The 13,714-nt window shown below is 57.7% G+C and overlaps 1 protein-coding gene across 1 annotated transcript in view; it reads right to left on the bottom strand.

Moving 5' to 3' along the window:
- Nucleotides 1–13,714, bottom strand: part of LOC144940874 (myosin-16-like) — a 33,919-nt gene that overhangs the window by 2,542 nt on the left and 17,663 nt on the right. Inside the window, exons 20-40 of the mRNA XM_078867367.1 lie at nt 13,325–13,461; nt 12,474–12,555; nt 11,642–11,815; nt 10,466–10,693; nt 10,004–10,108; nt 9,758–9,844; nt 8,931–9,076; nt 8,270–8,360; nt 7,688–7,744; nt 7,246–7,332; nt 6,643–6,888; nt 5,960–6,077; nt 5,199–5,326; nt 4,456–4,652; nt 3,940–4,072; nt 3,321–3,537; nt 2,687–2,823; nt 1,939–2,042; nt 1,435–1,627; nt 732–935; nt 166–291 (exon numbers count right to left, since the gene is read on the bottom strand). Of these exons, the coding sequence (XP_078723493.1) occupies nt 166–291; nt 732–935; nt 1,435–1,627; nt 1,939–2,042; nt 2,687–2,823; nt 3,321–3,537; nt 3,940–4,072; nt 4,456–4,652; nt 5,199–5,326; nt 5,960–6,077; nt 6,643–6,888; nt 7,246–7,332; nt 7,688–7,744; nt 8,270–8,360; nt 8,931–9,076; nt 9,758–9,844; nt 10,004–10,108; nt 10,466–10,693; nt 11,642–11,815; nt 12,474–12,555; nt 13,325–13,461 (2,997 nt within the window). The remainder of the gene's footprint in view (nt 1–165; nt 292–731; nt 936–1,434; nt 1,628–1,938; nt 2,043–2,686; nt 2,824–3,320; nt 3,538–3,939; nt 4,073–4,455; nt 4,653–5,198; nt 5,327–5,959; nt 6,078–6,642; nt 6,889–7,245; nt 7,333–7,687; nt 7,745–8,269; nt 8,361–8,930; nt 9,077–9,757; nt 9,845–10,003; nt 10,109–10,465; nt 10,694–11,641; nt 11,816–12,473; nt 12,556–13,324; nt 13,462–13,714) is intronic.

Here is a 13,714-nt window from a genome sequence, read left to right as displayed (position 1 = left end):
CCACGAGCCAGATTCGGGTCTCTTGTGGGAAACCACCGTTAGACCGCGAGGGCCCCACATTGGCTCGGCTCGGATGTGCAGGCAGATAAACAGTCGGCGCCGAGCGAGCCGACAACAGGCCTGACGATCGCTTCGTATTGGGGCGGCCGAACGAGCGGCACTCACGTCGATGACGGCCTTCTTGGCCCTCTCCTCGGCCGCTCGGAACTCGCCGATCATCTCCTCGTGCACGACCGTGATCTGGGTGAGGTCCGACTCCAGCTTCTTGCGGATGGACGTCAGCTGGATGTTCTGTGGGGAGCGGAGAGGACACGGGCAGCGACAGGCGAGAATGTTAGCGGCGCGACAGCCAGCAAGAGAAACCACGAAAGCAAATTGATTATCCCATGACGACGAGAATTGACCTTTCAGCGTGGGAAGATAGGACTACACGAGGCCCGCACCCACAGCGATGAGCCGTGTGAGAAGTCTCGATTGCTGATACAGAATTGGAGCAATGGATCGTGGCGGCTTGGGGAGGCATTCATCCGGCAGTGGATTAATCATCTCTGATGGTGTGACTGATGGTGATGACGTTGATCACGATGGTGATTATGGTGACGATGGTGACCATGGTGACGATGATGACGATGGTGACAATGGTGATGATGGTCATGATGGTTGACGATGGTGGTAACAACATTGGCGACGTTGCGGGAGATATTGTTGGGGGGGGGGGGGGCGAGTCTCACGTGGCTGTCCGCCTCGGCGTAGCGCTCGCGCAGCTCCGTGTGGTCCTGTTCCAGCATCTTCCTCGTGCGCTCCGACGCCTCGAGGCCGCTGCGCACCTCCTCCAGCTCGGTGACGAGCAGGCTGACGCGCCGCTCCGCCAGGTTGAACTGCTCGCGCAGCTCGTCGCGCTCTCGCGCGTCCGCGTCCATCTGCAGCTGCATCTCCTGCGGGGCGGCGACGCGACGGAGGGGAGCGGCACGAGCGTCAGTGTCGTCATCATCGGCGGCGTCACCGTTGTCATTATCGTCGTCATCGTCGTCATCGTCTCTACGCCAGAAGCTCCGTTATCGCGCCGAGTCGGCCGCGGACTTCTATTCCGCGCCTCTTCGTTCGTCGCATCCACTGTCCTTGCATAGAGACCCGCAGACTTACACAGAGACCCATAGACTCAGGCGCACCTACATGACCCGCACACTTACACAGAGGCTCATAGACTTATATATTCTAAGGCAGAAGGGCCGTCATCACACGGGGTCAGCTGCTACCCCCACGTTGCCTCTTCTCTCGCCACGTCCCGTCTTTCGCTCACGGCGTGGCCCCGAAGCGTCTACGTCTCACGCCGGCGAGTCCCGACAACTGGTTTCGCCCCCCCCCCCCCCCGACCTACTCGGTCGCCCGGCCTGTCCGGCCGGCTGGCGGTGTCCTCCGCCGCGGCCCTCTCACCTTGACCTGCTGCTGCAGCTTCTTGAGCAGCTTCACGTTCTCGGCGTTGGTGCGGTTCGAGTGCTCCAGCTGCAGCTCCAGCTCGTTGACGTCGTTCTCCATCTTCTTCTTGAGCCGCAGGGCCTCGGCGCGTCCCTTCGCCTCCGCCTCCAGGCTCGTCTGCAGCGACTCGATGGTGCGCTGGTGGTTCTTGCTGTAGGGGGGAGGGTGGGAGGGGGGTTGGAGGGGGGGTGAGTGGGAGAGAGCAACAGCGCAGCGCCCCAAGCGGCTCAAGGTTTCCCCGCTTTTTTGGTGTGCACCAAATGGGACTGTGATCAGCTTGAGTTGAGGTCGTCATGAACACGCAGGGCTCGGAGCTCGAGTCCCCTCTGTGGTTTAATCGCTGGTCGCTCTCAGACCTCCCTCTTGAGTTGAGTGACCTCGACTCGAGTGACCACGATGGCAACGACCTCGACGGGAATGACCGTGACTTGAGTGACCGCAGTTCGAGTGACCTCGACTCACCGCACGGCCTCGAACTCATCCTCCTTCTCCTGGATCCTGCGGTCGATGTCAGCCTTCACCTGCGCCAGCTCCAGCTGCAGGCGAACGACCTTGCCCTCCTCCGCCTGCAACGCAACACCGCGCCGTCACGAGACCCGCCACGGCTGCACGCACTCCCCGGTAGCCACCGGGATACGAAGAGCGACGCACGTGGCGAAGACGATGACGACGACGAGGTATTGTTGGTGGCACTCCCGCGGCCCTGCGCCCGCAGCTGGTCAGCGAGACCACTGGGGAGCAGTCCGCGGAACTGTTGCAGATTCTTGCGTGCAACAGTTTATTTTGTACGAAACAGCGTTTTTTTTTTTTACCGATCGTCGGACCGTGAACAGTCGTTCCGTGGGTCCACAAAACAAAACTACAGCTATACACTATTTTTATTTTTTCAGGTAAGGCCCACTGAGCTGTATGGCTCTTTTTCATAAGCAACCTGGCCCCAAATGGCAGCTCAACTACGTGGATTTTCACGTGGAAATTCATAGCAGCCAAATTCTCTAAACGCACGTTGATTCTCAAGGTGGAGGGAAAAAGCGGAGGACCCGGAGAATAATCCACGTGACCACGAGGAGAGAGAGACGCAAACTCCAAATATGCAGCAGCAGGCGTCAGAGGGATCGGGAACGAACCCACGACCTCCTGCGTACCAGGCGAGGTAGCTAACATCTCCTGGCCCCCGCTGTGCCTGTGCACTGCGGATCGACGGACGTACCTCCACGGTGGCCTCGGCCTCCTCCAGCGCCAGCTGGATCTCCTCGCGCTCCAGCTCCAGCTTCTTCTTGGCCTTGGCCAGCTCCACGATGTTCTTGCCGCCCTCACCCAGCTGCTCGGACAGCTCGGTCACCTCCTCTGTGTGGCGTCGGTCACCCAAAGAGAGATCGCCAGGTGGTGAGCCGTTTCCGGCGGTCACAGCGGACGGCTCGTGAATACAACATGGACGTCTTGTTATTGGCTACCTGGCTACTCGGGGGGGTTCCCTAGGCGGGATTGCCGGGCCATGTCAATCATGGGGGTTGTTTAACCTTACTTCACCGCAGTGGTCCAAGTGCAGTTTGATCAAGGAGGGGAGACCAGGACCGGCATATCGGTCCTGGTCTCGATATTAGCCATGGCCGAGTATCGACCTCAGGTTGCCGGGTTCAGTTGTGCTCTCCCCGCTTGGGATGTTTGTCCGTGTGTCCCGCACGGACGATCTCAGCCTGATCCACCAACCTCGCTGCCGAGACACCGGCGGCTGTGGGGGTTGTTGGATCGCTGAGCAGTGGGGGCAGGGGGTGGGAGATGGGTGGTGGTGGCGGTGGGGCGAGTGGGGGCAGGGCGGGGGTGGGGGGTGGGGGCGCCGTTACCCTGCAGGATGTGGTTCTCTCGCCGCAGCGTCTCCAGATGCTCCACCGCCTCCTCGTAGCTCGTCTTCACCTTGAAGATCTCCGTGCTGTAGTTGCGGCACTCCTTCTGGGAGATCTCCAGCTCGCTCTGCAGCTCCTCCGACTTCTGCTTCCACTCCGAGATCTGCTTGTCCATCGACCGCTGCTTCTTGTCCAGGTGGGCGGCTGCTGCGTTCGACTGATACCCAACGCCGGCGCGGTTGTTACGGTTACTAAAGTATAACCACTACTACGACTAAATCTACTATTTTTATTTTACCAATTAAGGCCCGCTGAGCTGTGTAGCTGTTGTTTCAGAAACGATCTGGCTACCACAAATGAAAGCTCAGCAAAGTGGCTTATTCACGTGAACATTTATAGTAGCCAAATTCTCTAAACGTGTGATGTTGATTCTAAATGTGGAGGGAAAAACCGGAGGATCTGAAGAAAAATCCACGCAAACTCCAAATATGCAGGCGTCAGGGTCGGGATCGAACCCGCGACCACTTGCATACCAGGCGAGGTATTTAACATCTCCTGGCCACCGTGGTGCCCTTTTTATGAACCTCCGGTGGCCCGGATGTCACCCCAAGTCTCGTACCTTCTCAAGGTCCACGGTGAGGTCCTCCACCTCGCCCTGGAGCTTCTGCTTGAGCTTCTCCAGGCTGGCGCAGCGAGCCTGCGACCCCTCCACCGCCTCCTCGGCCTCCTGCAGGCGAGCTGCCAGCTTCTTCCTGCAGCGCGCGAGCACGCACGGGTGAACAACTGCAGGTGCGCTCAGTGACGCGCTCACGCACATCGGTGCAAATGCGTGCAAGCAGACGCGACGGACAGGTTCCCGATTTTCGCATTAATGTGACAAATTCTTGAATATCGGGCATGGATATGAAAGTCGTGTCCATCGTGGGAACAAACAAAATAGGTTCGGATCGTGACATCACGAGAAGCAAAGTCACACTTCTATGGCATCAAACGTTACTGGCGTCAGTTGCTTGCAATCCACATTGCGCAACCGGCTCGCAATCCCGGTTGCAGACGCGTCAACACGCGAACCATTCGCAGCTGCGGCCTTCACGGGACGCTGCCGGAAGGCTCATCGCTCGCGGGCCGCACTCACTTGGTCTCCTCCAGCTCGTCGAGCCTCTGCAGGGCGTCCGACTCGTACTTGCTGCGCCACTGCGTGAGCTCGCCATTGAGGCGCGAGATGATGCGGTGCAGCTCGGCCTTGCTCTCCTGCTCCTCCTCCAGCTGCTCGCGCAGCAGGTCGCAGTCGTGCTTGGCGTTGGCCAGGCTCAGCGACGCGGTGTTCTTCGCCTGCGCGCGTGTAAGGAGGTGGGGGGGGGGGAGTGGCACGGATGACACGCGTGGTAACGATGTTCTGGCCGGGTAGGTCTCAGGAGGATGTTAGTCTGTCAGCCTAAGGGGGCCTTCCAGCCCAACGCTAAGTGGCAGCGTTTGGTTCAACTATCCAAGGCCCGGGCAGCACAGCGAGAGAGCGAGGGGCTCGCAATGGCAAGGTCGGTGAGGTCAGTTGACTCGGCCCATCAGTCCTCTGGGGTTGGTAAAATTAGTACCGTTTTGTGGCGACGTCAACAGTGGCTGTCAAATTGATAAAATTGGCACCGTCTTAGAAATGTGGAATTTCCACTACTGGCTCAGGGCTGTGAACAGTAAATGAGCCACCACCTCAATGCTCATTCGAGCAGGAAATCGCTTTAACTTTGAATGTTCATAGCAATAATCGTGGTATGACTATTCAAATTACACAGGTGGTGGCAGTGGTGGTGATGATGGTTGTGGTGGCCACGGGTGAATGTAAAGGTGGTGGTGGTTGTTGGTGGAGGTGGAGGCAGCGTGAACCTTGGTCTCCTCCTCCAGGTTCTTCTTGAGCTCCTCCAGTTGGGTGGAGATGGTGATCTTGGTGCGGCTGATGGTCGTCAGCTTGTGCTCCGCGTCCTCCAGACGACGGCACGTGTCGCTGTGCTCGGCTACGCGTGAACAAACCGAGCGCCAGACAGACAAAATTACTCTCTACCAGAGTGGACAAGCGACTGGCAGACAGAGTGACTCTCTACCAGAGTGGACAAGCAACTGGCAGACAGACAGAGCGACTCTCTACCAGAGTGGACAAGCCGAGTGTCAGACAGAGTGACTCTCTACCAGAGTGGACAAGCAACTGGCAGACAGACAGAGCGACTCTCTACCAGAGTGGACAAGCCGAGTGTCAGACAGAGAGAGTGACTCTCTACCAGAGTGGACAATTGACAGACAGACAGAGTGACTCTCTACCAGAGTGGACAAGCGACTGGCAGACAGAATGACTCTCTACCAGAGTGGACAAGCGATTGCCAGACAGAATGACTCTCTACCAGTGTAGACAAGCAAACTGTCAGACAAACAGTGTTACTCTCCACCAGAGTGGACAAGCCGAGTGTCAGACAGACAGCATTACTCTCCACCAGAGTGGACAAATCTTATCACAGACAGACAGAGTGACTCTCCACCATTGTAATGCACTCGCACATATCTGTTTTATATTTGTGAACACACGTTTCATGAAACAGAATATTCGCGTTGTGCTCGCCGAGTGAAGCGAGGGGTCCGGACGACCGCTGACGAACCTTGGAGCTTCACTTTGAAGTTGCTGACATCCTCCAGGCTCTTCTGCAGCTCTTCACAGCGCTGGTTCGCCTCGGACCCCTGGTCCTCCAGCTTGCGGATGTGCACCTCGTTGGACGCCTGCCGGCGGGGGGACACGTGGGGACACGCGGAGTGGGGTTAGAGCCCAGGGGCCCACGTACGTGTGTGTGTGTGTGTGTACGTTAAACTTTTTGTCGCACCGTACGTAGGACAGCAGACTAAAAACAAAAAGTAGTTCTAAAGAAATTACTTTTCAGTCTCAATTATTCAAAAGTGCACAGCACTCTGGGGGGGCTTCCGAACATCGGAAGGAAGAGCGTTCCAGACAGCCGCAGAAGAGCATCACGCCTGGAGTTGGGTTTTACAGCGCGCACCGATCTCCTTCAAGGTAATAATAATAACGATACTAATGAGAGTGATGGCGATGATGATGTTGTTTTTGATGGAGGTGGCGCTCCTTTACGCCGGGGGCGGCGTCTCAGAGCGCCCTACGCGCGAACGACGACCTGCGCCGCGCCTCGTCTCAGCGAGCGCCAACGCGTAACAGCACAGAGCCGTCTGACTGAGTGTTCGACCGATTTAAATCGTCGGCTAGAATTATACCCTTGACTGGAATTCCAACGGTCGTCGTCGACTGCAGTCAAGCAGCGGAGCGGGCGCTCACCTTGAGTTTCTGGGACGCCTCCAGGCTGCTGGCGAGGTCGTCGATCTCCACCTTCATGCCCTGCTTCTCCTTCTCCAGCTTCACCTTGACGCGCATCAGGTTGTCCATCTGCTCGGCCATCTCGGCCGTCGCCTCGGTCTGCCGCTTGCGCATCGCGGCCACGGTGGCCTCGGTCTGCAGCGACGCCTCTTCGAGCTCGCGCCGCAGTTTCATCAGCTCCGACTCGCGCTTCTTGTTCTGCTCGATCTGCCGCGGCGGGTCGAGGAGGGAGGAGACGCCGGCGCCGATTCCGCGGCGCAAGACGATACAAAAAAAGAAAGTGAGCGTTTGTCTAACAGGGTGAGTGTGTGCGTGCGTACGCACGATGTACTTCGTTCGCACCGTACCTGGCCAACCGTGCTAATGGGAGGTGCGAAATCCACTGACCAGGATTAAGTCTCACTTGCAAGCGTGAGCTGCGGCATCGGTCTGCCAGTAGCGGTCGATGACTGCTGTGTGCGTAATCGCAGTTGAGTTCATTTGCGGTGTAAGATTAAAGTGTGGCGAGTGTTTCGCTCCAGTGCGGCGAGTGTTTCGCTCCAGTGTGGTGAGTGTTTCGCGTACCTGAGCCACGGTGGCACCGCCGGCTTCGTCCAGCCGCTCGGTCAGTTCCTCGAGCTCCCGAGCCAGATCCGTGCGCTGCTTCTCAATCTGTAGGCACACACACACACAGCCACACACACACAGCCACACACACGGCCATATATACACACAGACATGCAGCCACACACACACGGCCATACACACACACAGCCACACATACACACAGACACACACACACGGATATACATACACACAGCCACACACAGACGCACACATACACGCAGACACACACACAGACACAGCCATTGTGAGTAATCTAAACCACGTGTTGTCTTAGTAAACGCGCAAACGTTGCGCCAACGTTGGTTGACGCTGGACCGACGTTGCTCGGCTTCCTGGGCTGTTGTGTCAACCTGAGCCGTGCCCGTTGCGTGAATGTCTCGTGCGCGGGTGGCGCGCGTACCTTGACACGAGTCGCGCGCTCAGCCTCCAGCTCCTCCTCCAGCTCGTCCATGCGCGACTGCAGGTTAAACAAAGAAACAACAACAACGTCAACAATAACAACAAGCAACAAGCAACAACAATATCAGCGCACCGCGTGCACACACGCATAGAGGCAGCCGCCGGGTTGGAGTAGAACCTGGACGCGGAGCACACAAGGGGCAGCCACTGCATTTCTGAAAGTAAGAACAGACGCTCGCTTTTTTATCGCTTAGCTTTCACGCCTCAAGATAATTGATCGACGATTACCGTTTCGCTCACTCAGCCACTCACTCGATCGCTCACTCGATTGCTCACTCATCCACCCACTCGCTCGCTCACTCACCTGCTCGCCCGCTTATGGATTGCCGAGCTGCTAGTTCATGGACAAACCAATTTCCCCGTGTTTACACGCATAAAGAGAACCCACCCAAAGACTAAGATCCCCCGTATAGCCTTAAAAGACCGTTTGGGCAAGTGCTCTTCGCGAGCACCACCCACACACACGCACGCACGCACACTAGTACACACACACACATGCACACACACACGCGCATGCACGCACCTGCATCTCCTTGATCTTGCGCTGCAGGTTGAGGGAGAGATTCTGCTCATCCTCCAGCCTGGCGTTGAGAGCGTTGATCTCGTACTCCTTCCTGCACACACACGAACGCCCCCATGTTACGCGATCGCGAAGGTGATGGAGAGGGAGTGAAGGTGAGGGGGGGGGTGGGGGGCGACCGACCCCGCCCCTCGCTCGCCAACGCCGCGCCGAGCGTGTGACCGTGCGCTGCAACCCGCTTGCTGCGGAGGCCGAGGGTTGGTGGATCGTGACCCTCCCTCACCCTACCCCGCGGCCTGACAGTGTCCACTCTGGTGCAGCGAGGGGATTCATTTTCCGTGGGGTTTTTTTCTTTCCGGGACGCTCCAGTTACCTCCGGCGCGTATAAACACTCAAGAAGGGAGTCGGGGGGCCAAACCATCCCAACGTAGTGACCGCAGAGCTTGAGAAATCGTCATTCTGGCTGCCCTCCTGCCTTGTTTGTGGGTTTCCCCAACACCTCCCAATCATCGTCTCCCACCTCTCTCTCTGTCTCTCTCTCTCTCTGTCTGTCTCTTTGTGTCTCTCTCTCTGTATGTGTGCGTGAGAGGGAACGAATTCCGGGGCAGCACGGCCGCACGCCGCCCTCGGCATCGCGTTTTTACTAAAACCGACGAGCACTCACTTCTTGATGACCTCCTCCGCCTCGATCTTGAGGCGCTCCACCTCGTTGAGGTTGTCCAGGGTGGTCTTGAGGTCCTGTTCCAACTTGCGCTTGGCCTTCTCCACCTCCACGCGGAGCTTCTTCTCCTGGTCCAGGAAGTCCTCCAGCTGGTGGTGGTGATGGCGGTGGAGCGGACAAAAACCAAGCGGGGTTTCGATCAGGTGACCGGCTCGCCGAGGTCAATGATAGTTTAATTGATCCGCTACTGCCCTGTGTTAATCCACTGCTGGATGAAGGCCTCCCCACGGGGGTTGTTTCGGCATACTTCACCACGGTGCTGAGTGTGGCTGTCCAGGACCCGTTTAGATATCGCCCTCCGCTGACGTTAGCCGCGGCTGGAAATCAAACACAGGTGGCTGGGGTCGCAGTGCGGTGCGCTAGCTGACGCCCCAACACACGGCGATGATTTTCATTCTACGAGTTCGGTTTAACCTCGGCCGGCGAAGAGCGAGGTTTGGATCGAGGATCTTCAGCAGCCCTGGCTCAGTTCTACGTGACAAAGTAATTGATGAATCCATAAGGGCTTCGCTGAATCGTCGTTGGACTGTATTCCGATGCGGGTTCTGCATCGGGACGTCTCACTTTAACGAGGGCTTTCTACTAATTTGTCTACTTCCATACGGAGAGACGTGGCTCAGTGGTCCACCCATCCAACACCCACCCACCAACACCCACCCACCTACCAACACCCATCAACACCCACCAACACCCACCCACCAACCCACGAAGCAGCTGAGCGGTTCACCTCCGTTGCTGCCCGCGGGCCCCCGCAGCGTTCGGCCACTCACCTCCGCCACCTTGGTCTGCAGCTTGCTGTTGTTGCGATGCAGGGAGTTGACTTTGTCTTGCTCCGTCTGCAGATCGTCCAGGGTGGCCTGCGCATGGGGTAACGAAAACAAGCCGTGAGACCCTCAGCAGCTCGGGAAACCTGCATCACCGTCCCACTCCGTCTCGCCGGACAAGTGTCCCACACGAGGGAGAGAGGTTAGGGGGTGGGGGGTGGGGGGTCAGTGACCCCATCCCCGTCCGCTCACCTCGTGAGCCTCCTCCAGCTGCTTCTTCTCCTTCTGCAGCTTCACGATGGTCTCGTCGCGCTGGTTCAGCTCCTCCGTCTGCTGGCGGATCTTGTTCTCCAGCGCCTGCGCGGCGGGGACACGCGGACAGACGGTGAGAGACGGAGAGGGCGGGAGAGAGCGAGAGAGAGAGGGTGGGAGAGAGCGAGAGCGAGGGAGAGAGAGACGTTCACGAGGCCGGACCACGGCCGCGCTGTGGGAGGCGGCGGTGTCCTGCCAGACGATCGAGCGGCTGCCCGGTGGATAGACCAAAGAAATGTCTCCCGGTCGATGTTGTTGACGATCGCAGACAGAAACCGCTCGGTTCGTCCAACTCCTACTCCCCCTCCCCCCACGCACCCCCCCCCCCCACCGGGACACCCCACCGTCACCCCCGGATGTCAGGGACAGCAGGAGGAGTCCTGTGTAGGAGGAGGTGCCCACCTTCTTCTCCTTCTCCATCTTGGTGACGGTGCCCTCTAGGCCCTCGATGGCGATCTTGAGCTCCTGGCACTCGTTCTCCAGCTTGCGCCGCTTGGTGCTCAGGTCCGAGTTGGACTTCTCCTCGTCCTCCAGCCGGTGGGTGGAGTCAGAAAGCTTGTTCTCGAGGTCCTTCACCTGGCGGCTCAGGAAGTTTACCTTGTCCTGGGCCTCCGACTTACCCCCGGACTCCTGCGGCGGTGACCCGAGCGCGGTGGAGACGGAGACACGAAGACACGGAGACAGGGAGACATGGAGACACGGAGACACGGAGACACGGAGACAGGGAGGAGACAGAGGCAGGGAGAGGGATGGTGGCGTACGTGAGAGCGAGACAAAGAGTTGAGCTCCTTGTCAATCACGTTGGACATCAAGAAATTAAAACGTAAATCCTCTGGGACAAAGCAAGGTCCAGCTTTGCATGTAAACGAAGCCTCTTCATTATAGTATAATAGTCATTTACAACCAATTTGTCAATCCACTGCTGGATGAAGGCCTCACTGATCTGAGTCATCATTGGGTTGTTTTACCGAACAATTTGTCAATTTGTCATTACGAGTTGGTGAAGAGCTGGCCCGGAACCGGTTTCAGATATCGCTCACCATTGAAGGTAGCGAGCTTGGCTGCCAGTCGCTAGACGACTGAGTGGCTCCCGGTTTCTAGGTGACTGAGTGGCTCCCGGTTGCTAGGTGACTGAGTGGCTCCCGGTTGCTAGGTGACTGAGTGGCTCCCGGTCACTAGACGACAGAGTGACTCCCGGTTGCTAGGTGACTGAGTGACTCCCGGTTGCTAGGTGACTGAGTGGCTCCTGGTTGCTAGGTGACTAAGTGGCTCCCGGTTGCTAGGTGACTGAGTGGCTCCCGGTTGCTAGGTGACTGAGTGGCTCCCGGTCACTAGACGACAGAGTGACTCCCGGTTGCTAGGTGACTGAGTGACTCCCGGTTGCTAGGTGACTGAGTGGCTCCCGGTTGCTAGGTGACTGAGTGGCTCCCGGTTGCTAGGTGACTGAGTGGCTCCCGGTTGCTAGGTGACTGAGCGGCTCCTGGTCGTTAGGCGACCGAGCGTCTCCCGGTCACTAGGCGACCGAGCGTATCTGTGGCGATGGATGTTGGTGGTGCTCGAACGGCAGGGTGCCCTCACGTTCTGCAGCTGACTCAGCAGCTTCTCCCGCTCGGCCTCCAGCTTCGCCAGCTTGTCCTTGAGGTCTTGGAGCTCCTCGACGGTGCGGGCCGCGTTCTCCAGCGCCTTCTTCATCTCCTCCTCCTTCTTCTTGCGGTCCTCCTCCTCCTTGAGCATGGCGCAAAGGGGCCTCACCTGCGCATCGCACGCCACGCACGCCACGCACGTCGTCATGACACCGAACCGGCTCTGGCCTGCACCCCCCCCCCCCCTTCTCCCCCGGCGGGCAATGCTCGTGTAGGATCTGCTGCCCATCCAGCGGAAGTCAATAATCATAATGACGACGACGATGATGCGATTTGAATCATGGACTCAAGAGAGACTGTGGCTCCGAGAGCGTGGAGCCAAACTCGGCGTCGGTCGAAAGACAAGTGGTGGTGGGCCTTTAAGAAAGAGGCGGGGCCTCCGAGTGTCTCAGTGTAGACACGTGGTGGGCAACCCAGACGAGTTAGTGCGCCTCATCAGCGGCCCTTGACTTCGGTGCTTGTGCACTAATCGTGACCCACCCCCCGCATCACCAGAAAGACACCGAGACCAGGACGCCATGAGGTTGGGGCTGTAGACTGAACGCCGCTGAGGATGCGCTACAGGGAACGATGGTGCTGCAGACGGCGGCGGGGCTGGATACCCCACTGCCAACCAGCGGACGCCATCCGTGGGTTAACGTTTCCATCGTGGTTTTGAAGAAACTTTTTTTTTTAAAGAACGCGGTGGAACGTGTGAGGAGGCACCCGCATTGTCCCGGTACAGAGAAGGAAAGCGATCGGATACCGTCCTGAGTCGTGCGGCGTACCTTCGTGTACAGCTTAAACCACGGCCAGTAGCGCAGGGTGAGGAAGCTGCGAATGTTGCGCTGGATGCACGCCATGGCATCCCTGCGTAGACACGAAGCACGCGTGTGCACAGACGCGCACGCACACACACACACAGAGCGCCGCTCCACATCACTCGCCCAAAGACAGGTGGCCCACGAGGGATCGTGAGATTCCAAAGCCAAGTTTAGAGTTAACGTCACGATCAGCCAAGGGCCGGCGTTCCTGGAAAATTATGCGTTGGGCAAAAACGGCGTTCGACAAATAATTCACCTCGTGGGGAAAATCGGGTTGTGTTCCTGGGCCCGAAATGATCATCCCCTCCCTCTTTGTTTAACTAATTCTACCCGATAAAACTGTTTAAAAAAACTATTTTTTATTTTACCAAGTAAGGCCCACTAAGCTATTATATAGCTCTTTTGCAGCAGCGACTTGGCCACAAATGATAGCCCGATCAAGTGGCTTATAACCACGTGAACATTTATAGCAGTCAAATAATACTCTAAACGCACGTTTCTAAATGTGGAGGGAAAACCTGGAGGACCCGGAGAAAAACCCCGGCGACTCCGGGCGGACACACAGACTCCAAATATGCAGCAACAACAGGCGTTAGGGTCGGGATCGAACCCACCACCTCCTGTATACCAGGCGAGGTATTTAACATCTCACCACCGCGGCACCCCCATATTAACGTCCTTGTTATGGTACTAAAGGATGCCGACTCCGGCTCCGTTTCTAGCGTGTAGCCTAAACACGCATTCGCGATAAAAACCGCGTCGGGCCAAAGTTTTCCCGGAGTGAAAAAAACAAATCCATCTGTGCGGCGCCGCACCGCTTGGCGAGGATGGCGCCGAAGTTGCGGCGGGACGTGTTGCCCCGGCACGCGGCCTGCAGGCGGATGATGAAGCGCGTGATGCAGTCGTCGCGGTAATCCTCCAGGCGACCGAGGATGCCGGCGCGGAAGAACACCTTGGGACGGGGGTGGGAGGGGAAACGGCGGCATCGTCATCGTCGTCCCGGAACGAGCGCAGGCTGGGATGTCACGCTGACGCTGGTTATGCTCAGCTCAAGTTTGCATCGCTACGTTGGGTTTATGTTGTGAAGGTGTTTTCGGCCAATTAATGACGCGTTGTGTTTGTGATTATTATTCACGTGGGGAGAAAAACCCACGCCTCGCGCGACGGTGACAACGCTCTATCCCCCGTGCAGATGGGAACAGATG

The sequence above is a fragment of the Lampetra fluviatilis genome, chromosome 23, assembly GCF_964198595.1.
Source record: "Lampetra fluviatilis chromosome 23, kcLamFluv1.1, whole genome shotgun sequence".
NCBI classification, from domain to species: Eukaryota; Metazoa; Chordata; class Hyperoartia; order Petromyzontiformes; family Petromyzontidae; genus Lampetra; species Lampetra fluviatilis.
The sequence above is the reverse complement of the archived record's forward strand: the minus strand, read 5'-3'. Positions and strand labels throughout refer to the sequence as shown.